At 38.8% G+C, this 22,062-nt stretch overlaps 3 protein-coding genes across 5 annotated transcripts in view; 2 read left to right on the top strand and 1 right to left on the bottom strand.

Annotated features, from left to right (window-relative positions):
- rnf24 (ring finger protein 24) overlaps positions 1 to 9,984 on the top strand; it is a 34,023-nt gene extending 24,039 nt beyond the window's left edge. For all 3 annotated transcript variants that reach the window (XM_032563077.1, XM_032563079.1, XM_032563076.1), the window contains exons 5-6: positions 3,507 to 3,586; positions 5,538 to 9,984. In XM_032563077.1, coding sequence (XP_032418968.1) covers positions 3,507 to 3,586; positions 5,538 to 5,679 — 222 coding nt within the window. In that variant the 3' untranslated portion in view covers positions 5,680 to 9,984. The remainder of the gene's footprint in view (positions 1 to 3,506; positions 3,587 to 5,537) is intronic.
- Positions 9,985 to 11,068: 1,084 nt separating this feature from the next.
- On the bottom strand, positions 11,069 to 13,035 carry ccdc86 (coiled-coil domain containing 86). The gene is made up of 4 exons (XM_032563073.1): positions 12,390 to 13,035; positions 11,949 to 12,078; positions 11,789 to 11,863; positions 11,069 to 11,254 (listed from the first exon to the last, which is right to left on the bottom strand). The coding sequence occupies exons 1-4, from the start codon at positions 12,920 to 12,922 to the stop codon at positions 11,108 to 11,110; spliced, it is 885 nt and encodes a 294-aa protein (XP_032418964.1). The 5' UTR covers positions 12,923 to 13,035; the 3' UTR covers positions 11,069 to 11,107.
- Positions 13,036 to 13,356: 321 nt separating this feature from the next.
- On the top strand, positions 13,357 to 21,544 carry glb1 (galactosidase, beta 1). Its single transcript, XM_032563070.1, has 16 exons — positions 13,357 to 13,600; positions 14,025 to 14,194; positions 15,128 to 15,278; positions 15,955 to 16,015; positions 16,102 to 16,196; positions 16,980 to 17,160; positions 17,404 to 17,462; positions 17,547 to 17,668; positions 18,654 to 18,694; positions 18,773 to 18,885; positions 18,965 to 19,039; positions 19,154 to 19,243; positions 19,325 to 19,438; positions 19,824 to 19,955; positions 20,156 to 20,395; positions 20,677 to 21,544. Exons 1-16 carry the CDS (start codon positions 13,535 to 13,537, stop codon positions 20,929 to 20,931), a joined length of 1,965 nt encoding a protein of 654 aa, XP_032418961.1. The 5' UTR covers positions 13,357 to 13,534; the 3' UTR covers positions 20,932 to 21,544.
- Positions 21,545 to 22,062: the final 518 nt, after the last annotated feature.

Raw genomic sequence — 22,062 nt, 5'->3', positions numbered from 1 at the left:
GATGACCCACTTTTGAATGTAAAGGATTATCCTGGAGGCATGAGTGAGGCTAGGTTGAATTTCAACATTTTAATGGAAAGTAAAAAAAAAGAAGCTTTATTTGGGATTGGTTTACAGGTCAAGGCATGCCAGAGAACGTCTGATGTGTAACCTAATCAGATCTTCTAGAAGAGTCTCTTCACAGTTTTTTTGATCCTGAAATTAACCAGTCTGCTTGGCACACAGAAAAAAATGTGTTATGTAAACAGTGAACTTCCATGCAATATAGTTCAAAAATATTTTTGCGTTAAAGTGATCAAGGTAATTTTTTTTTTAGACCTTTTAAATGTAAAACAAATACTGATTGTATTTATGACATCTGGTGTTAAATTGTCAGTAATTTGACTTTTGGTTTACTTTGTTTGATAAAATGGTGAGAACTATGCAACTTCACCTCTGAATGGTTGCACAAAATGATGGATATGTATTGGCCTAGTGAAAGTCTGGACTTCAATCCAGTTGAGATGCTTTGCCGTCACCTTAAGACAGATCATTTATACTCTAAAATCCTCCAATATTGACACGTTTAAAACAATTCTGCAAAGAAGAGTGGGACAAGATTCCAACATCAGCAGTCATCACCAGACAGTTAATGCCATTTGGTGCTACCAAGGTCCGCACCAATAGTTGTAAGGTTTAGGGGGCAAATACTTTTTCCCATAAGGCAGGCTGATTTTTATAGCTCTCCCTTTAATAAATGAAATCATCATTTGAAAATTGCATTTTTAGTTATTCATATTGTCTTTGACTGATGCTAACTTCTATTGGATGATCTGAACAAGTGTGAACAAGTAGCAAAAACTAAATAAATCTGTAAGGAGGCAGAGAAGAAAAGATATTTCAGGGGGCTGACATCACAAAGCTCTTAAGCCTTAAACTTACAAAATGTTTATTAAGATTCATTTATTCAGAGAACTTCATCCTAACTCTCATCCATTCATCCAGCCCAAGATTAGCAAACTTAATGGTTGTTTAGCAGAGAAGCATTTTTCATGTTTTGTTTATGCTTTCAAGCTATCTTGGTTAACAGCACCAGGGTTCGCAGGCCTCCACGTTCTTTCCTAATTAGATTAACAGCCGGGGACCACCCATGATGGCGTGAGGCCCGTGATCACAGCGGTGGCTGCACATCTAGGGTCACGCTTGCTGAGATCAAATATTTACAACCGTTTCCCCAATGAAAACAGATTCTTCTTAAATTAGGGCAGGATCCAAACAGACAGCTAAATAGACAAGAATTAAATATGGATGAGCTCAAAAACTAAAAGTCTATTTTTACCTAAAGGCTAAATTAGTTTTGATTCTTATTGTCTTTTGGTTGTAAAAAAAACAACCTTCAAGCATCACTGTTAGACTGTGCGTCAGTCTATTTCTTTATTGCCAAATACAGAGGAGCACATAAATTAGACTATCAAACCACAGATTAATAAATTGCTATTTTACCTTCTGTGTGACCCGACAAATTCCAATTTGTCATTTTCTACACTTTTTAAATATGCGAATGCAAGGAAAAGTGTGGTGGAGATTTCTTCAGAGTTCAGTCTTTATAGATAAACATGATGGTTGGACAGATGGATGGATGATGAACAGATATTATCTATCCTTTCCTCCACATAGGGAGGAAGGGATAGAGAATTAAATATGGATGATAATCCCTTCCTCCCTATGTGGAGGAAGGGATAGAGAATAAGCAACGGGAAATATTTTTTGACCTTGAAAATAGCTAACTTCAGATTCCTCAAGACTTTTGGAGATTGCATGGGAACCCTGCATGTTGCCAATTGCATTAGTTGAATCACACTGAAATGGTGCTGCATGAAGTTGCAAACATTCCTGGCACCAATCTCACAAAAGACTTGTTATGGACGGAGTGTGCAGTTAATGTCTGGTCAATGACCGGAGATGACAGGCCACACTGTGCCCACACCAACCTGCTCCAAGAGTTAAAAACAACTAATTCAGCGGCTGACAGGAAATCAAATTACAAAAGCATGAGCATAGAAACGGTTCGTCTACCCACACTCACAAAACTTCATTCACCTAGTGGACAGTTCTTTTATGGTAGAAGGTTTTCAGCTGCAACAATGACTCCTTTAGCCACCCAGATTTATGGGTGGACAGACAGCTGTGCCTGAAAAGAACTGTATGGGGGCTCGAAGCTTTTTCTTCTGACCAGTTTTGGACACAGAGCAGCTATTTGTTTGGATGTCTGCTTTGCTCTCTGCATTGAAGAACAGATCAATGTTCTTCCTTTTCTTGAATGCCTTGCCTGAGATTTCACACTCACAGTTGAGATTGACAGAGAAAAGCAAATCCCTTTTACCAATAGTCCTGTAAGCTTTAATTCAAACTTTCCCAAAATCACAGAATGTCACAGAAGTGAATGTAGAAATGGAAATTTTACAAACATTTTACTCAATTTGTGATCTACAAACCACTGGAAACAGCAAAACGAGGTATCTACAGACTTTCTTTTCACTTCGTATGCACAAATATTTGTCCTATGTATATATTAAAGATTGTGGTTGCGACATGATGCAATGGGAAAATGTTCAAGGACTACCAATACTTCTCTTCTGGCTTCCACAGCACCCAATAAATGTATATTTAGTACCAAATTGCATTAACTCTACAACAATGACACAATAAACAAACATTTGAGCACTACTGGTGATGGACAGGATCTAAAGTATAAATGTCCTAAAAACTGTATTTCTGTACTTTAAAACAACTTAGTTATTTACAATAAAGTTTTGTACAGGCTTCAGTCTGAGATATAATACTTGGCATCCCAAAATATTCAAGGCATTGATAGCTTCCCCTCAAATGGCAGATTATTGAACAAATAGTCCTAGTCTGATCACTGGGTACAGCTCCTTTTCAGTGAGTTATAGTAAACTGACTGACTGAAATAGCAAAACAATAAGTTACAAGGTCTACTGCTGGTTATATGAGTCTGATGCAGAGGTGTGCTCCTGCCAAAGAGAACAGATGAAAACTGGTTTTCATTAAATCTTTTTTAAACATTATTAAAGGAATGTTTTCTTCAGGAAAATGGATTTGAATCAGTGGATTGGCCTGTCCATCTGGAATCCATCATTGACAACATTTAGAGAATCGCATCGCAATGTTTGTTTGAAAAGCTTTCCCAGTGACGACATTTGCCTTCCCGTTAAGTCAGAAAAAGGCCACAGGTAGTCAGACTTGTATAACCGGACATAGTTGGTCAGTTACTCTTCTGTTTTTCCTGTCCTTTTATTGTCTTTTTGTGTGGATTTTGGCCACAGCTGTGTTTTTCTTTGTGAACCAGACATTCATGGCTCGCCTGAGCGGTTTGTTTGCAGTCCACCGACACAAAACTGAGATTAGTGCGGAGAGAACCAAAGTGAACTGAATTATCAACACATTTCCAGGTCCTGCACGCTTTATACAGAAATTGTGGCTAAAGCTCTGACCTTTTCTTTCAGATTTGTGCGGTGTGCTTGGAGGAGTTCAAACAGAAAGATGAGCTGGGGATCTGTCCATGCAAACATGCCTTTCATCGGAAGTAAGTATAGGCTTTTGTCCGGGACTGTGCAGTCAAACTAAAGTATACATGAAGTGAAAAACAGATTTATTTTTTCCCAAAAGGGGCAATGTTTATAAATCCTATCGTCTGCTTTTTGTTGAAATTGCAGTGATTGGTGACATAAAGAAAAAGAGTGAAATTTAAAATTCAACAGTAGATGAATATAAAACTAAAGATGTTTGGAGTGGAAAACACAGATCATAATGGGTTAGATGAGCTAACTTCATCCCACATCTCCCCTCATGTCCCAACGTTTCAACTGAGTTGTTTACATTATTTGAATCCTTTGACCTAGTTTTCCCCCAGTGGCTGAAAGACTTCAAACCAGAGATGGTTTTTAATGTGTTTACTAGTAAAACCATGTAGTTTTATACAGAGAGCCTCTAAATCCATCCATTTTTTGAATGGAAAAAAGCAATAAGCCATACAGTATCTACAACTGACTGACAAATTCAAGACATTTGGAAAGTTTACAAAGTTCTCAGGTTGACTCTGACTTAGCTAACTTGGGGTGGAAATAGAAAACTTAAATCATGTCTTCACTTAAGAGAAAAAACCCACCTGGTTAAATATAACTATACATAACCAAGCCAGATCACTGCCAAAGCAATCACTTAACTAGAAAATTAACAATAATATGAAAATGTTTAAAAAGCAAAACATCAGGAAAATTGAAGCTCGGTGCCACAAGCCAATTTCTAAAGGCTTTCAGATTCATACAGGGTGGGATTGGATCATTTATCTTTCAATAATAAAATCAGCATTTGGAAATTTCTTTTTAAATTTATTCATGTTATCCTTATGTGATAAAAATAACTAAAGGAAGGGTAAAAAAGTTTTAAAAGCGTCTGAAGCCTTGCTTAAAGTATCTTTAATGACGCTCATTTGGTTTCCAAAGATCAGAATTGCCACCAGCACATTTTCTGTGCTCTCCTCATTTATGAAACTGCTTTACATTAATCAAATCATGGGAATATAAGCTTGCTAACGGTTTGTCACACACTCATTTGCGCACACACATCGCTTCTGCTCACTGTGATGACTTCCCAGAGAAGCCATCAGGGGTCAAACAAACACCTTGATGCTTATGATATGAGTTTTGTTTGCAACGTTCAGAAATCATACATTCTGGACTCTTTCACATTTCATATTTTTAATGCGTGTTAAATGATTCAGCTGTCATAATATGATGATTCAGGTGATTAGATGTACTTTTTTTCTCCTGATAACTTGACCAGCTGACTCTGTTTCATTGGGGATTTTCTGTTTTTATTTTAACGCAGCGCATACTCACGTGGCCAGAGGAGGACATCTTTGTGACCTCTGGATTGTTTGTGTATATTTTACAATCTGAGTAGACAGTGGTGCCTGATTGAACGTCCCATCAGAATGAAGCAGGGCATCCCAAGGATATATGGATATGAATCTGATTTCTGACTGATAGGCTGTTACAGCTGACAGCTCATTTATCGCTGCCCTGGGTCACACTAAGATATTCAAGTTTTGTTTTCAGAAAAATAAAGTTAAAAGGAATTTCTCAAACAGGATTTTTACCCCCAATTCCAATTTATTTACATTATTACATCTTATGTTCTAACTATATTCCTGCCTCACTAGATTATATTTATTAGCTTGAAATAGTTTGTTTGTTTGTTTTCATTTCTTCCTAATTTGTTTTTTTGATTTCTAGCGTTAGTTCTTCTCTCTCAAGATTTCCAAGCTATATAAAATGATTTTTTTCAGTGTTTAAAGATGTCTTTTTTTTGGGGTTGTATTTATTTCTGTTTTGAAAGTTCATTCCTGGCCAGTAAGAGTTTATGGGATGATTTGAAGAACCAGCTAAATAGTTTTTGGTGCAAAAGATTTTCTTTTTCTTTTTTTCTAAATCTGACATTTTAAGCATACTTTGGCTCATTTTCCTATCCCTCAGGTGCCTCATTAAGTGGCTGGAGGTGAGGAAAGTGTGCCCGCTGTGCAACATGCCCGTCCTGCAGCTCGCCCAGCAGGCCGGCACCACGGAGCCCCCCCTGCCCGTCCAGCAGCCCCTGCCTGGCGCCGAGAACCTGGTGTAGCGGATGCTGAGCCCCTCTCGGAAAGCAGCCAGCGGACACACAACAAACCACATCCCAACGCTCACACTCACACCTTAAACAGGTACCCTTTGGTGGGAGGGTGTGAACTGACACAAACTGGAATAACTGAGCAGAAGCTCACAAAAACTGAGAGTCCTCGGTCGTCATCACCTCTTTTTATTTTTGCATCAGTTACAAAAATAAAAAAAGGATTTCCTTTATGTCAGCACCAAGTGGCTGATAATCAGCTGTTCTTTTTATTTTATTGTATTTACTTCATGGACGATGAATCTAGAAGAAGTTTCTTTTTGTTACTTTTTCACAACCAAAGCGCTTTTCTGGAGGGCACCAGCAAAAGACGAGGAAGAAGAAAACGCAAAAGCCAAGAACTTCACTACACTAAGATATATATATATATATTTTTTGTTTCATTTAAAAAGCACTTTATGAGAAGGCGAAATCTTGATTGCTTAGGCCTAAGGTCATGTGTTATATTTTATTTCTTCCTCTTTTCCGTGTACAAAGCAGATGAACAGGTTTTAAAACATTACAGATCTACATAAATCTCAAAGGGACAACTCTGGAACAGTTTTGTCTGCTTAAATGTGAAACGTTTGAATGGTAGTGTTACCATTACCCAGGCACCACTCTGACTAATCCAGTTGTCTGCAAAATTTAGATTTCAAGTCAAAAATATACGTTCTAACCCAAGGTCTTTGAGCTGTTTAATAGAAGTAATGCTTCTAGTTTTTCATTGCCCTTTTTTTCTGTATTAATGTCATCAGATTAAGGTTCATGTATTTCACAGATGAAAGCAGGAGACTTTTAAGCAAAGCTGTGAAAGTCACTTCACGGATCCTGCAACAGAATTGATTTTCTGGAACACAACAGAATGAAAATGAAATCTTCCCTCAAAATATGCTGTAGTGTCAGCTATTTCATCTCTCTTGCCACAAATGTGTAAATCTATTTATTGTCACTTATTTTCTTTTTTTTTTTTTATTTCTTTTCTTTTTTTTTTTTTTTCGGTACCTCTGCTTTTAGGAGCACGAGTCAGTGAACTGGCACCAGCACCACCAGTCCTGGCCTCAGCGTGTAATCAGCATATCCTTTTAGTGGACGCACATACACGCACATAAGGGAGCAGCTGGAGCTGACCCTCCTTTCTCTCAGCTACACTGCCATAGTCAGTGGTCAGCAGGTTGGAGTGAACCAGGGTTTTCATTCATGCAAACACACATTGCAGTTTATCCTTTTTTCCTGCTTTTTCTCTGCAGTCTTCTGGTGCTTTCGCCTCCCCCCTCCTTTCTGTATCGGTACAACGTGCTTTTGTTTCGTGCCACACGTACTTCAGCTCTGAGCCGTGCTTTTGTGGATACATTTTGTCCTCTGGTTAGCTGAATTTGGTGAATTAGTTGAAAGGCCTCGCTGTGAACTTCCCCCCCTGCCCCCATCCCCTCCTGGTAACATTGGTGGGTTAAAATAGCTCACTGAGGTTTGGTAATGAAGTGTTTTGTTGCTTCGGTTTGGTAATCAGCGGGATTTTTAGAGAGCATAATGATAGCTTTTTTAACTGATAGTCCTTACAGCATGTTGTAATCAACCACAAGATGATGATAATGTGAAATCAGAAGTTTGTCACCCATCAGAGCTGATAATACTCACATTGGACACCTACTGTCCTGTCAGTAAAACAAATGATACATTCTGTATCTTGTGATCATCTATTATTAGGCCATGGCCACAGTTATCTGCTTCTCAGAAATTACCACTCACTAACATTTCATTCCCACACACTTGCAATTTATGGTTATGACTGAATTATCTCTTTTGCATGCCTAAGTAACTTGTGACCACACAGTGATACTTTTCCCACAAATGTTACTGGGAGCGCCGCTCATTCCACAGCGACGGACCGAAGATAAGTTTGAGACAGGCTGTCAAACAATCTGTGAACTGACCCGTTTTAAGGGAAATGAGAGCTATTTCTCTACAAAAGGAGCTCCTAATGGTAAATAACATTAGACTATATCTGCATGTTGTTGCAGTAGTCTTCATGTCCCATTATCTTTTCAACAAATAAAAATCTGAAAAGTGAGTTGTTTGCATTTGTATTCAGCCCCCCCAGTCATTCATAGTCACTTTTCTGTGCAGCTGTAAGTTTTTGTGAATCTATTTAAACCTCATTTTTGCTGATGTTGATGAATCTGCTTTGATCTAAACCACAGGTGTCAAACTCAAGACTTGCTGGCCAAATCAGGGAATCTGTACTCTTGATCATCACATAAACTGAACTCTAACATAACAGTTGTGTGCTTAAACATTGTTTCATCAGTCGAATCGAATCAGTTTTCGTTTGAATATGTCCAAATTAAGTCAATGTAAAAATTGTTACATTATAAGCAGTACTAATCAAACACAGTTGAAAGCTGTAAGATTTTAAGTTTGTTAATGGGTAGTTTTACATTCTGCCACAGCTTTGAGTTGTCCTTTTGAGGACAACTCAAAGCGATCTTGAAGCGGCCCAAAACCAAAATGAGTTTGCCAATCCTGATCTAACATTATTTAGTGGTATCAGAGAAAAGGGGGATGAATATAAATGCATACCACACTTTTCTAGACTTGTCTTCTACTTTGTGCCGGTCTATCTCATGACATCCCAATCAAACCTGTCAAAAATGTTGCTTTCAGTCTTCTAGGGGTATGAATACTTTGGCACGTTGACATCAGTGACATCAGACATCGTTCTGAATCGCCAGATATCAATCTCACAAGTCACTGAATTTGTCTTTAACACCATCTTGGTCCTATTTTCCTTTTGGTATTCCTTTGCATTCTCACCACAAAGCAATGATCTCAACAAAGTGTCTCTGGCTTTCAGTTAGAAAAGCATTGCTACTCTGACGAATGTCTCTGCCGAATGTCAGTCAACACACAGAGGACTGAACCTTTCCTAGATGAAAATGTCGGCCGAGACGCTGGCATTAACTCAACACGGAACAATTAACACTAAAATTTACCGAGAATCTTTGCATCCATTTTAGCCTTAGTTGAACAAAAACAGTTGCAATAACAAAGGAATATGTATTTCATTACATCTGTGGTGAACAAAATGACTGCGATGCCTTTCTTCTAGCTTGGTGTGTGATGTGTTTTGGACATGAAGAGTCTGGGACTGTTAATGTTGCAGCATGAGGGAGCAGATCTTCCATTTTACCGCCATCCATACAACCTGACTCTCTTCCATTCTAACAACTCAAGTCTTAAAGCTTTGTTTACTGATCTGCCTATGGATCTCACATTAGAAGGAAATGTTTACTGTGAATGCATGCTGCTTTGCAAACATTTTCTCTCACCCTTTGCTCAGTGTAAGGCGTTACTGTTACAGGATGAATTTCCACTAGAGTCCTTCATCTAGACCCCACGGCAGCTAGCGCTTGCTGCCATTTGTCCACCTTTGTCGTTGGTTATTAGACATTTTCCCCACACAAGCCTCCCTGTTTTCCTGCCGCTCGCCGTCCTGATAGTGCCAACCAGACATGAAATGTTAGGAATTAAAGAGAGTGCGTGTGACGATAGAGGAAAAAAAAATGGGGCTGAAGAGCGCAGTAAGAAATGTCTTCCCACCGCTGAAATCATCCCTGACGTCAGCGTTGCCTTGGACTGAGCTGTTATAAATAGACACCCAGTCAGGAGCACCGTTAGACATGAATAATTTACTGATAACCACAGAAGAAAAGGGAGTTATTGATCACGACACCGTTTTATGGCAGGTAGTGTTCATTTTGACAGGAAAAAAAGAAGAAGAAGGAAACCCAATGAAATTTTATTTTGCTGCTTGAATCTCTTCATGTTTTCCATGGTTGGTTTTAGCAACCAGACCATTTAGGGTTTTAATCTCTTATCACTGCCTTGTTGAAGTGAACCTGTGTTGTTTGTATTGTGTATTTATTCCTCTGTAGCTCTTACAAACTCACAAATAACTTCCTCCTCCCTCTTGTCCAAACAAGCCGTTTTACCTTTTCCCTTGAATTCCCCTCACTTTTCCCTCTTTTTTTTTTAACACTGATTATGTTTGTGAAGTCTCACAGACATTGTTTGTAAAACTAAGAATTCTGCAGCAGAATATTTTTGGAGACTATATGCTGTACAGTATTTGTAAGCTCTATTTTTGTATATTGCTCTTTTGGGAAAAAACTAAAATGAGTTTTCTTTTTCTTTTTGCTAATTTCATGTTTATTCATTTAAAGAAAATGTTGCATGTGACTGACTTGAACTGTAAATAAAATTTCCAGGTTTTGGAAAGAATTTTGTCTAGTTGTGCTTTTTTTTCTTACATAATTAATCTAATGATCTAAATCCTGATGTCAAAAGATTAGTAAAGGAATTATTATATTTTAATTACAGAAGCCTGTTCATACATTTAAAAAATATGCTGTTAAATTACTTTAATGTTGATGTAACACCGCCCCCTTGTGGTAAATTGATAGTGTCTGACTTGTAGGTTGTAATTTTTTGATATAGAAATGACACTGAAAAATTGGTTTTCTTTTTAAAATTAGTTATGTGATTAACTGATTACATTGAATAAATCATACTTTCATTTGCCACACAAGTAATTTCATCATTAATATTAAATCTAGATTATTTTACTTAAATGATCCAATCCTGTCAGTGTGTGGACTCTTGTTTGATCTGATTTAAAGAACAAGGCGAGATTTAAAACAGCAAATCCGTGAAGCCACGGAGGCTGGCGTCACTAACATCTGCTGGATTGGTAAGAAATATTTTTATTTGTACTTGGGCTCATAAATAACTAAAATGTGATTTAACAGCGCCCCTTTGTGGTTAAATCGAGTACTTTATTATGCTTCATAACTCTTACTAAATGATCCCATTTTTGAGATGACGTCATAGACAGTGTCTGCCAGATGAAAGCAAAGTTTATGTGAAATATCCGAATGCCAATTTTTTCCTGATGTGCAGAAATCTCCACTTCATGGAGTGTTTTCACACGTGTGGCAAAATTTAGATTTAATAATTGCTCATTAGTATTTTAATAAGTATATATGCAGCAGCAACATTATTGGGTGAACCTGTTTGATTCTGAAACACAAGTAGTGAATCAGCCTATCACATAATGTATGATACTATGCTGAATCTTTCATGCAAAATTAACACTATCCTGAGAGCAAAGAGGGGGTTCATTCAGGAACCAGGAAGGTGGACCTCGAAAAAGTAGCTGAGTACATTGAAACCAGTTATTATGTTGACCTGTAAAAACTTGACCTCTTCTATGTACTGTGACTCTTAGGTCTGTGTTTGGAAGCACAAATGAAGAATAATGTCAGAACTTGATCTGAAGAATGATATCCAGCAACAGCATGTAGACAATTTTCTGAATAAATGTAATTTATTTTCACTGTTCTTAAGTTAAATCTTGTTGAACCTTCTTTTGCACTTTGCTCGTGCTGTTCTGCTTCTGTGTTTTCTGCAGCAGAGCCAGAGTGTCTCGTTTCTCGATGCGCCTGAGCTGTTTCTTCTTCATCCTCTTGATCTTTGCCGTGTTCCGGATCTGTCAAACAAAAACAAGCGAGGAGTTTTATACGTGCCTATATTTCCCCATCCTTTTTGGCTCTACATGATCAGAGAATAAATATGTCAAAGATTTTCAAATAAAACGTGGCATCCGTTTGTATTCCCTCGCTTTAAATCCAGTTGTTCTGTGAACGCCTCAGGAGTTTTCTTGAGAACATGAGCGAATAAATGGACCAAGGAACGCAGCAGACACAAGGTGTGGAGAAGTTTAAAGCAGCGTTTGGTTCTAGAGTAATATCCTAAGCTTTGAACATCTTAAAAAGCTCTGTGTACATTTCAGCCTACATTCACAGTACTGTGCGGAGAAAAACCAACATTGAACTCATTATGCCCATGGCAAAACGTGATGGCAGGGTCATGCTGTTCTTTAACAAAGACGGTGATGATCAATGGAGCTAAATACGCGTCTAACAGAAATTATGTTAGAAACTCCAAATGATGGAAGAAAAAAGAATCCTCCAGTAAGACAGGGCAAATCGAACCTGAAATGTGAGGAGAGTTATATACATACCACTTGTACAATCTCGGCTTTGCGTTCATTCTCTGCGCGCCGTCTCAGGTTTTCCTCTCGTCTTTTCCTCTTTTCCTAAAAAATAAAAAATAAGCACAGCCTGTTAAGACGTAGAACTGCAAGAGCATGACTTTTCTCCAGAACCTCTGCATCACATCACCTCCTTCTTCTGGGCTTTCTCCTCCTTCAGCCTCGCTGTGAACTGTTTGACCAGGTCCTTTTCACGCTTGGCCTGCATCTTCTTCTCCCAGGAGGAGCACAGAGGTTTGTCTCTGACCAACGAAGAGAACCTGGATGCAAACATCAGGGTAACAGACAGGTGAGTGTTTTTCCATTACTAACGATATGTTTGTATAACTAGTCAATAGTTTTCAAAGAATAATTGCTGCAGACATTGAAAAAACAATCCAGAATGTTTTTAGGTGCTTTGACAAAGCAGGCTGCACTGTTTATTTGTGAATAAATGAACAGTTTCCATTATCAAATCTACTAGATGTATTATTTTATCAGTATATTTATGTAGACGGGTTAAGAAATAACTTTTCTGATCAGAGATAATCAAATGTCTGCGTCTACTCAGCAAGTTGAAGACAGATCCCACCTCTGCTTGTTTCGGTCCTTCCACACTCTTCCTGACTTTGGTTTTCCCAGCGGAACCGCCGGGATCGGTTTGGCACTGGGAGCCAGGTGAGCTTTCTTCTTCGGGATGATACCTGAGCCTAAAGGAGCCGTTTCTGCTGGTGCAGACGCGGACAGCTGATGTTCTCCTCCATCATCGGCTTTATCCGTTTCCATGACTGCTGCCTGGGCCGGTGGGTCTGAGGGCACTGTGGGTTCTGCTGGTCCGGCGGGTTCTGTAATTTTTGTGGCACTGGATTCTTCCACGGTCGGACTGTCTGGTTTCTGCTCCGTATCTTCGGGGTCTTCTTCTTCCGCCGGCGGTGGCAGCTCCTGGAGGACGGACCTCCTGGTCCTTCTGCTGGGAGTCCTCACCGGGATTGTGCTGTCCAGCAATGCGGCAGGAGGGCGCACCGTGCGGCCGCTGCGTGTCCGCCTGCCCTCCGCTGGCGGATCCTCGACCAGCTTCTCCACTGAGCTGTTTTCCTCCGACCGGGCCCTCGCTCTCTTCGGCATACTTCTTAATAAAACAGACAAAAGTACATAACTTTAACTAACTCTAATGCCCACGTGTGCCTGCTCCCAGCCTTGTGTATGGTGCGTTATTTCCGGTTCTGACGTAGAAGACAGTAGATCCAGCTGTGCGCTGTCGCCATCTGTTGGTGTGAGGGAGTAACTGCAAATTGCATTCGTAGTCTATAGCTAGAACTTTATATTGGAACAAAAATAAGACCTTCTCGTCTAAGGCTGTTTTTGCAAAGACTTTTTATTTTAATGCCGTTTAGTCAGCGGGCTGGTGGCTTTTTGTCTATGGCCTCACATCTAAAGCCTTACACACTGTTCTAATGTGTGAGGGTTTTTTTTTTCTTGAGTCCTGAGGATGTCCTAAATGTACACCGTACTAAAACACTCTGCAGTGCCATCTACTGGGCAGACAGCATCCCAGATGTTTCATGGGATCGGGCGGTCACATGATTTTTTACTTCCGCGACTTGTGATGCCGCTTATTGACACCTCAGTACATTGAGAAATCCTTGGCTAGATATCTGACTTTGTTGGTGTTTGTGGCTCCTGTTAAGAGGTTTTAATATAGCAACATCACAGCACTAGCTGTGAGAGGGACTCATCATGTCGGTGCTCCGATTCAACAGCGTCTTTCTGCTGCTGCTGCTTCTGATGGTGTTTGGACACTCTGTGAGTATTTCTGAGCACCTACCTAAAGTCTTTAAACTTTCTTTTGAGTTTATATAACAGTTTAAAATGAAATGAGCAGATTTCATGGTTTATTGGCATCATAATACATAATAACTACATAACTGATGGGTATTTTAAGCTAAAAATATAGATGTAAATAATGTGTTGCAATTTATAGGGGTCTAGACTAACTAAAGCTTTAATTCAGTTTTTTTTTTTATGATTATATTTTTGAACATGTTGATAAGTCTGCAGCATTATTTACTAAAACATTTTAAGTGACTTCAGTTGACAGTCAGGTGTTTGGCTTCTACATTCCTGCAGTCACCTGAGGTGACTCTCTGGGCTATATACTCGAAACTCTATGGGAAGTACCGCCCGTGTGTAAGTGTTCAATGACAGATAATGGTGTTTTGACCTGCAGAACGGGACGGCTCCATCATTCAGCGTGGACTACGAAAACAACTGTTTCCGTAAGGATGGGGAACAATTTCGTTACATATCAGGAAGCATCCACTACAACAGGATCCCCAGGGCCTACTGGAAAGACCGGCTGCTAAAGATGTACATGGCAGGACTGAACGCCATCCAGACGTATGATTCCTCCACACACACAAATATATATATAGTGCTGTTCTATCATATCACATTTAAAATCAGGAATTATGTGATGCATCAGTGGTCTCCTAAGAAAGTTGCAGACACTGAACAAATGAGTTATTATCATTGCATAGTTTTATGAAGCAATATCATATTCACAACTACTACTTGCTTTTAATAGATGAAAAGTTGCTTTTAGTTTGTCTTCTAATTTAAAATAATGACGTTTGATCATGGATAACAAATAGTTTGGTCAATAAAAGCAGGATCATATATCGTAACATGTTTTAGATTTTTCTCTGCTGCCACACACATGAATCAAATGAATGGGGGTTAACAAGTTTTTCTGCTTTTAATGGCATCCTGAGGAGATAAAGCAGGCATTACAGTTGGGAGTCCTGGAGCACAAACTCAACCAAAACATGCAGGGCATTGGGCCTTGAGAGCCAGAGTTGGAGATTTCTGTTTGAACACATTATTCACCGGACTTGGAAGCATGCTGAATTTATAATGAAATGATAAAAGTTCCCTAGAATCAAATGTGACAGAATTATTTCAAAAGAAAGGTATTTTTATTTAATGTGTTATTTATTTATTTATTTATTTATTGGCTGAAAGACATAATTTAATATATAAATCTGGTGAACTGAGCAACCCCTCGACATATAAGATCTAAGACAATTTTTAGTAAATGTTTATTAGTAATCATATGGAGTAATTTATTCTCTGTGTTTATTTAAAAACCAATTTTCACTTCAACAGCATATTTTAGATTCATATTAAATTCATACTTTATGAAAACAATGTGCTGGTTTCTTCTTTTATTGAATCTCATTCTGATTTTGCGTCATTTTGCATTTATTTAGGATAAAACACACTTTATGAGTTAATTGTTGAACATTAATACTTTCTTACTTACGCTCGCAGCTACATTCCCTGGAACTACCATGAAGAGACTCCTGGCCAGTACAATTTCAGCGGAGACAGAGATGTGGAATATTTTCTTAAGTTGGCTCAGGACATCGGTCTGTTGGTGATCCTTCGTCCAGGGCCGTACATATGTGGAGAGTGGGACATGGTGAGGAAAACAAGTCTTTAAATGTGTTTGCTTTCAAAAATTGAGTTGAAAAGAGACATTTAGTCTCTTTTTTTCTAAGGCTTCCTTTGAGTTCAAGTAAGTGCCGTGATCTAGTGAGTCATGTGCTAAAATGACATAGTTAATGTGGCACTCCACATTAGCCAGATAACATTTGCAAGATTCACTAAAATACATAGTTTCTCTTGCATTGTCCTTTGTGCAGTATGTCCTCGACGCAAAGCCTTCTCCAAGACTGTCAGAAAATAGCACTTACTCCCCAGACAGCTGTGTGTGTGTCTGCTGTGACAGTATACATAAGAAGGACTTGTTTGAGGAGCAGACCTCAGACCTGCAGTCTCATGTTTTATCTGAATGTCACCATTTGAACAAAATATCTGAAAAACTGGAACAGTGCTGGGATTTTGTGGTTAAGATTCTTTAGTTTTATTGTTTTCTGTTGGTTTACTTCCCCCTACAGTCATTGTCTGGCTTTTATGTTGTAATGTGATCAAATACAGGAAAACAAGTCTTAGCAAAATGGATGTTTTTGCAAAGTAGTGTACCTATAATGAACTGTGTACAATGTGTGAGATCTAAAGCTTGGCAATCTCAGTGCCTGTTGTGGGAATATTTTCCTTGTTGTGTTTCTAATTATTTATGCTATTCTGCCGATTAGGGGGGTTTGCCTGCATGGCTTCTCAAAAAGAAAAACATTGTGCTGCGATCGTCTGACCCCGGTAAGCACCAAACACACATCTAGTCAGGAATGCATGCGGTATCCTACAGCATGAAAGTACAATGCTGTAATTTGTGTCTATTCCAGATTACATTGCAGCTGTGGATAAATGGATGGGGAAGCTGTTACCCATGATGAAGCCTTACCTCTATCAGAACGGAGGCCCCATCATCACTGTACAGGTGAGCCTGGATGTCTCAATTTGTTTGTCATGCTCGTACCTGACTGGTTTTCATTTTACAGCCCACTTCAAAGTTACTAGTCCGCCCTGGTAAGCATATAAATGGTAAACAAATATCAATGGAGAATTTTTAATATGTATACTTATTGAAGTTTCTCATGGATAGTTTGGCCACTGCTTATTGAAAGTGATAAGTTGATGCAAGAGCTACCAAACCACAACACTAGAATGACAAACTTTTCTTACTGCAGCTCTGGGAGAAAACAGACTTCCTTGTCCTTATGGAGTATGTATTGATCTTTAGTCTGAGCTTTTATGAAAAAACAAAAACAAAACAACAAACAATCAATCCAGGTTGGTTAGGCGGGAAACAGAGGATTCATGTGTGGAACAGCATGAGTCCCACTGTCAAGTATGGTGGAGGATCTGTGTGGCTCATTAATGTATTGTAGAACAAGAGAACCTTACTGAGTTCATGTGATTTTGAACTGATGTATTTAAAATGGATGATCATTGGGTCTTAAGCAGTAATTGATTAAAAACCAAGAAAAAACAGAAATGGTTCAACAGACACATAATTAACCTTAATCAAAGGCCATCATATAGATTGTACGGATGAGCTGAAGAGAGTCCAGGAGAGGATCTGGAAATATGGATGATGAATGTTTTTACTTTTTGATTTAATTGACCAGGTTGCCAATACGCGTGATGAGTTAGAAATCATTCAAACAAGATTTAGTCTCATAAGATAAGAAAAATATTGACACACAACCTTTATCAACAGGTGGAGAATGAATATGGCAGCTACTTTGCCTGTGACTACAACTACATGCGTCACCTAACCAAAGTGTTCAGAGCTCAACTGGGAGACGAGGTGGTGCTGTTCACCACAGATGGTGCCGGGGTGAATTACCTAAAGTGTGGCTCAATACAAGGCCTCTATGCCACCGTAGATTTTGGTTCCGGTAAGCTTAACAACTCTGCATGTTACAGTGAATATTCCTTTTCTGTGAATGACTCACTTTTCAGATAGAATTATGTGATAGAAGCTGTTTTGTGTTATTGTGTACCCTCTGAGATTCCTTAATTTAGGTTTGTTTCTTATTTGTGTGCCTCTGTTGACTCATTGTTGCATTTTAGCTTAGTCAGAAGTAAAGAGGAAGTTACACAAAGACACTTTGCTACTCTTTGCCTCGTTTCTCTGCTAGGTGCAAATATAACTGCTGCCTTTGCAGCACAGCGACATGCTGAACCTTATGGGCCTTTGGTGAGCTTCTTGTCTTACCCTCCGCATGTTGTTACAGTTACCCACATGGCAACGTGAAAATACTCCTGTTCCTTTGTTTCACAGGTGAACTCTGAGTTTTACACTGGATGGCTGGACCACTGGGGATCCCGTCACTCTGTCGTGTCGTCCGCTGTAGTGGCCAAGTCCCTCAGCCAGATGCTGGCTGTGGAAGCAAATGTTAACCTGTAAGTGAGCAGAAGTTACTAGTGATTAGTTTAGACAAGAAGTCTGTGACTCTGATGTTGCTTATGCCACCTGGTGGCAGAAGTCGTGTAACTTTTCCACTTGTCAAATTTGGTTACTACAAGAACTGAAGCCTTAAAATATGAGATTGTATAGAAGAAACAACCAATGATTGTTCAAATATATTAAATTTAAAAACAATCAAAAGAATTGTTGAAAGGATGGATAATTCTTATCAAAGCAGCACCATATATTATAATGCACATATCATCGCAATGTCAGTGTGTGCAGTATTTCATTCACAAAGGACTTTTAGGACACAGCATTTGATTGACTATTATATGTCAGGTTTCATGCATTCACTTTCTGTACATTAGTAAAAAAAAATTATTATTTGAGTGGGCTCTAACTGACGACACCTCACATCTGTTTTTAGTTACTGAGATGCTGAAGCTCACAAAGACAGTTGGGAACATTGTGCTACAGAAAGAAAAGAGACAAGAAAGGCTGGGCTTGTAGTTCCAGGCACACAGTAGTTTGGCAGTTTTACATATTTTCCTGATGAAGCTTTTCAGTTGCAAAAGCTGGTGGAAAAAGTGGAAAAGTTTCACACTTTGATAGAAGACTTAAATTTGAACTAAATGGATCAAAATCAGCAGTTTTCTGGTTAGCACAATTGTAGCAAACAACACGCAGATTTTATCAACAGCATATTCAGATGTACCACATTACAATCAAAACAGAACACATAATGACCAAAAATTGGTCCAATTTGAACACAAACTTCCACACCCGTATGTATGCATGTATGTCACGTGATTTATTGAAGTTGTTGCAAATGTCGAGTCGGTCCTTGTTAGACAGACCTTCTATGAAGAAAGTTTATCATTACATCGTTAAAATGTGATCATAATGTTATAACTTTGTAAATAATTCTAAAAAAAAAATCTAAAGTCAAATTTTTTTTTTTTCATTCCTTCCCTGAAGGTACATGTTCATAGGCGGATCAAACTTTGGCTACTGGAATGGTGAGTGTGATGTAAGAATAAATGCCAGCTTTCCTGCCTCTTTCCTGAGACACTAATGGTTTGTTTTAATGCTCTCAGGTGCAAACTCTCCATATGCTGCACAGCCCACAAGCTATGACTATGACGCCCCTCTGTCAGAGGCAGGAGATCTCACAGAGAAATACTTTGCCATCAGAGACGTTATCAGAATGGTATGAACCTGAATATTTAAGCATTGTTTTAGATATTTTTCTTTGTGTCATTGTGAATGTCTTTGTCTTCCTAAAATAGTACAGTAAGGTACCGGAGGGACCGATTCCACCAGCAACACCAAAGTATGCGTACGGTTCTGTTAAAATGCAGAAGGTAAGCATTCAGATGACTGTGTTTGATGCAATCACTTACAGGCTTCTGGTTTGTGACCATCTTTTCTGACTTTATGCCAAACTAACTTTGACTTGCTTGTTTTGTCTCCTGCAGCTCCAGACAGTATTAAGTGCCGTAGAAACGCTGTCATTCTCAGGTCCAGTTAAAAGCACCTATCCTCAGACGTTCATTGACTTAAATCAGGTATCCTCCAGTCGTTTCTCACCACAGTAGTTCCAGTTTTTTTCTCTCCCTATATTCCGTGTCTTTTTTTTTTCTCTCCAGGACTTTGGCTTTGTTCTGTATAGAACGACCCTGCCTGTTAATTGCAGCCAACCCACCCCTCTGTCATCACCTCTGAATGGGGTCCATGATAGAGCGTATGTATCAGTGGACGGGGTGAGTCACATTATTCATCATCAGATCCTCTGTGCAAAAGCTGTGAATTGTAGCTGATGATTATGAAAGAACTACAGTAGATGCAGAACTTCAATGAAGAGCACAAAATTCTTAATTAACAAAAATACAGAAAGAGACAGCAGTACATTAATTGGCCTGTTACATTAGAGACCAGCTTTTTGGTGCATTTTGCCTCCGAGTACATGAATTGACAAAGTATGAGGAATCAAAAATAACAAACAATAGTCTGAGTGATTCAGTCTACCTCCATTCACCAGCACTTCAGGACAGAAACAGTAAATACAATTTTCAATTTCAAAATGTCAATTTTTTTTCTCAAGTTTTTGTGATAATTGTACTAATATAAAAATACTTTTTTTCTAAGGTGGCAGTAGGGGTTCTGGAAAGGAACAAGGTCTTGAGTGTGAATGTGACGGGAAATGCTGGAAGTCAGGTGGACATTCTGGTGGAAAACATGGGCCGAATCAATTTTGGAAAAGACATCAATGACTTCAAGGTTTGTTTGTCTTTTTTCGGCTTTAGAAATATGTTATTGAGGCCCCAAGGTCTAATGTGCTGTCAGACATTAAGTTGCAGCTGACATAAAGTCACAGACACTGCACCAACCTGGGATCATAATGGGCCATCCGTACTGAAACATTTAGAATGATTTAGAAATGTTACATTTTTTTATCATTTGTTGTTTTCTCAATAAAGGGACTGGTGTCCAATCTTAATCTGGGACAAACCCCCCTTACCGGCTGGACCATGTACAGTCTTAGCATCGACGAGGCGGTCAGACAGGGCCTCCTCGGAGAACAATCTCCCACACAAAGAGATCCAGATCAGCCTGCGACTCTTTCGCTTCCCGCTTTCTATAATGGAAGCTTCATCATTCCTGATGGTATTCCTGACCTCCCTCAAGACACTTATGTCAAGCTGCCAGGCTGGAAGAAGGTGAGTGACCCTCAAATAAGCAGTTAGCTTTTAAGCTTTGTCACCTACCCATGTATAGATATTCATGTGAGTTTAATTAAATTGGGAAAGTAGATCTTTTTTTAATTTAAGCAACAAGAACATGAGCTGTCACTACCCTTCTACAAATAGTTTCAGATATTAAATGTTTTATTATTGTTTAGTTTATATCACTAGTTAAACTTTTACACTCCAAATGTAGTATCTGCTAGGCATCTTTGACTAAAGTGCAGTACAAACTAAATATTTATTTGTTTCCTTAGGGGCAGATCTGGATTAACGGTTTTAATTTAGGGCGTTACTGGCCCGCTCGAGGCCCTCAGGTGACACTTTTTGTGCCTGCCAGCATCTTGAGCACAGCAGCACCCAACAATGTGACCATCCTGGAGCTGGAAGCAGATCCATGCAGCTCCCAGCCATGCACAATTGAGTTTACAACCACACCGATCCTCAATGCACCAGTCCTCTCTGAACCCAAACTGCGCAGGAGACTGTTTACTACAGAGGATTTCCTGTGACAATAAGGGAACTCTCTGTTGCACTAAAGGAATCAGTTTGCACTGCAGGACTCGACATATGAGTCTGGAATCAATGATTGATTTGTGAAATGGATAAGCATTTGAATTATTTTTTTTTTGCCCGATCTACGTTATGTAAAAATCATTTTGTTTTCTGATACTATTTTTCTAACTATGTTTGCACCACTTGATTGTAACATGTATTCAAAATCTCTTCTTGTCTACTCTCAAGAAAACAAGAAGATAAAAAGTATTTATCAAAGGGATTATAAGCAATGTTAGCTGTGGCATTTCATCATTCAGGGAACATTACATTTTTCAGATGAAAACCACATCAGGGATATATCGGTTCAGATGTGTAGTCCTATGACAAAAACCAATTGCTCTATAGCTTTAAATTAGTCAAATGTCATTTATGAAGTAGTTATAATATTTGTACAAGATGTGCCTACATCATAAAATAAAAACTTGAAACTTGAAATCCATCTTTATTTTAATACAACTTAACTATTATGCATATTCACATTATAGGACAGGCAGATGTATGGCATCAAATTTAAAGACAGGATAGGTTAGTATTGGTTTCTACATTACACTCATTCTTTATTTGGGATTCTCACTTCAGTGTGTTCCACATGCCACATTTTCTTTTTTTCCACCTCTTACATTTGTCATTATTTTTCTTCTTTTCCCATACTGCAACAATTTGTGCCCCAACTGATGCTGTTGCATGTTAATCATTTAAAGGGGGCACTTCTGGGTGTCAATCCAATGGCAGGGCACATACTGTATGTAAGTAAGTGGGTGGATTTTCCCAAAGCACAAAGTTTGAGTTTTCACAGTGGCTGTAGTTCCCCCATCGTGAGGAATTTATATTCTAAAAATACCCACAACTTTCTATCTTCCACCAACAGGTAAATTTTAGTATGGTCTCTAATCACAACCTGTTTTCCACAGGGTTTATATTTGGAATAACTAAACTTCTGGACAAAAACAAGCTATTATGTCTTCAGACATAGTTGGCATTATCCAATTTCATCAGCTACAACAAAGAACCTCTACAGTTATGCAGATTTTCTTAGTACAAGGTTCTTATTAATTTAAGGGAAGCATTGCAATTCATGCTGTCCT

The sequence above is a fragment of the Xiphophorus hellerii genome, chromosome 5 (assembly GCF_003331165.1).
Source record: "Xiphophorus hellerii strain 12219 chromosome 5, Xiphophorus_hellerii-4.1, whole genome shotgun sequence".
Lineage (NCBI taxonomy): Eukaryota > Metazoa > Chordata > Actinopteri > Cyprinodontiformes > Poeciliidae > Xiphophorus > Xiphophorus hellerii.
Note: the sequence above shows the minus strand (reverse complement) of the source record. Positions and strands in the feature narration are given on the sequence as shown.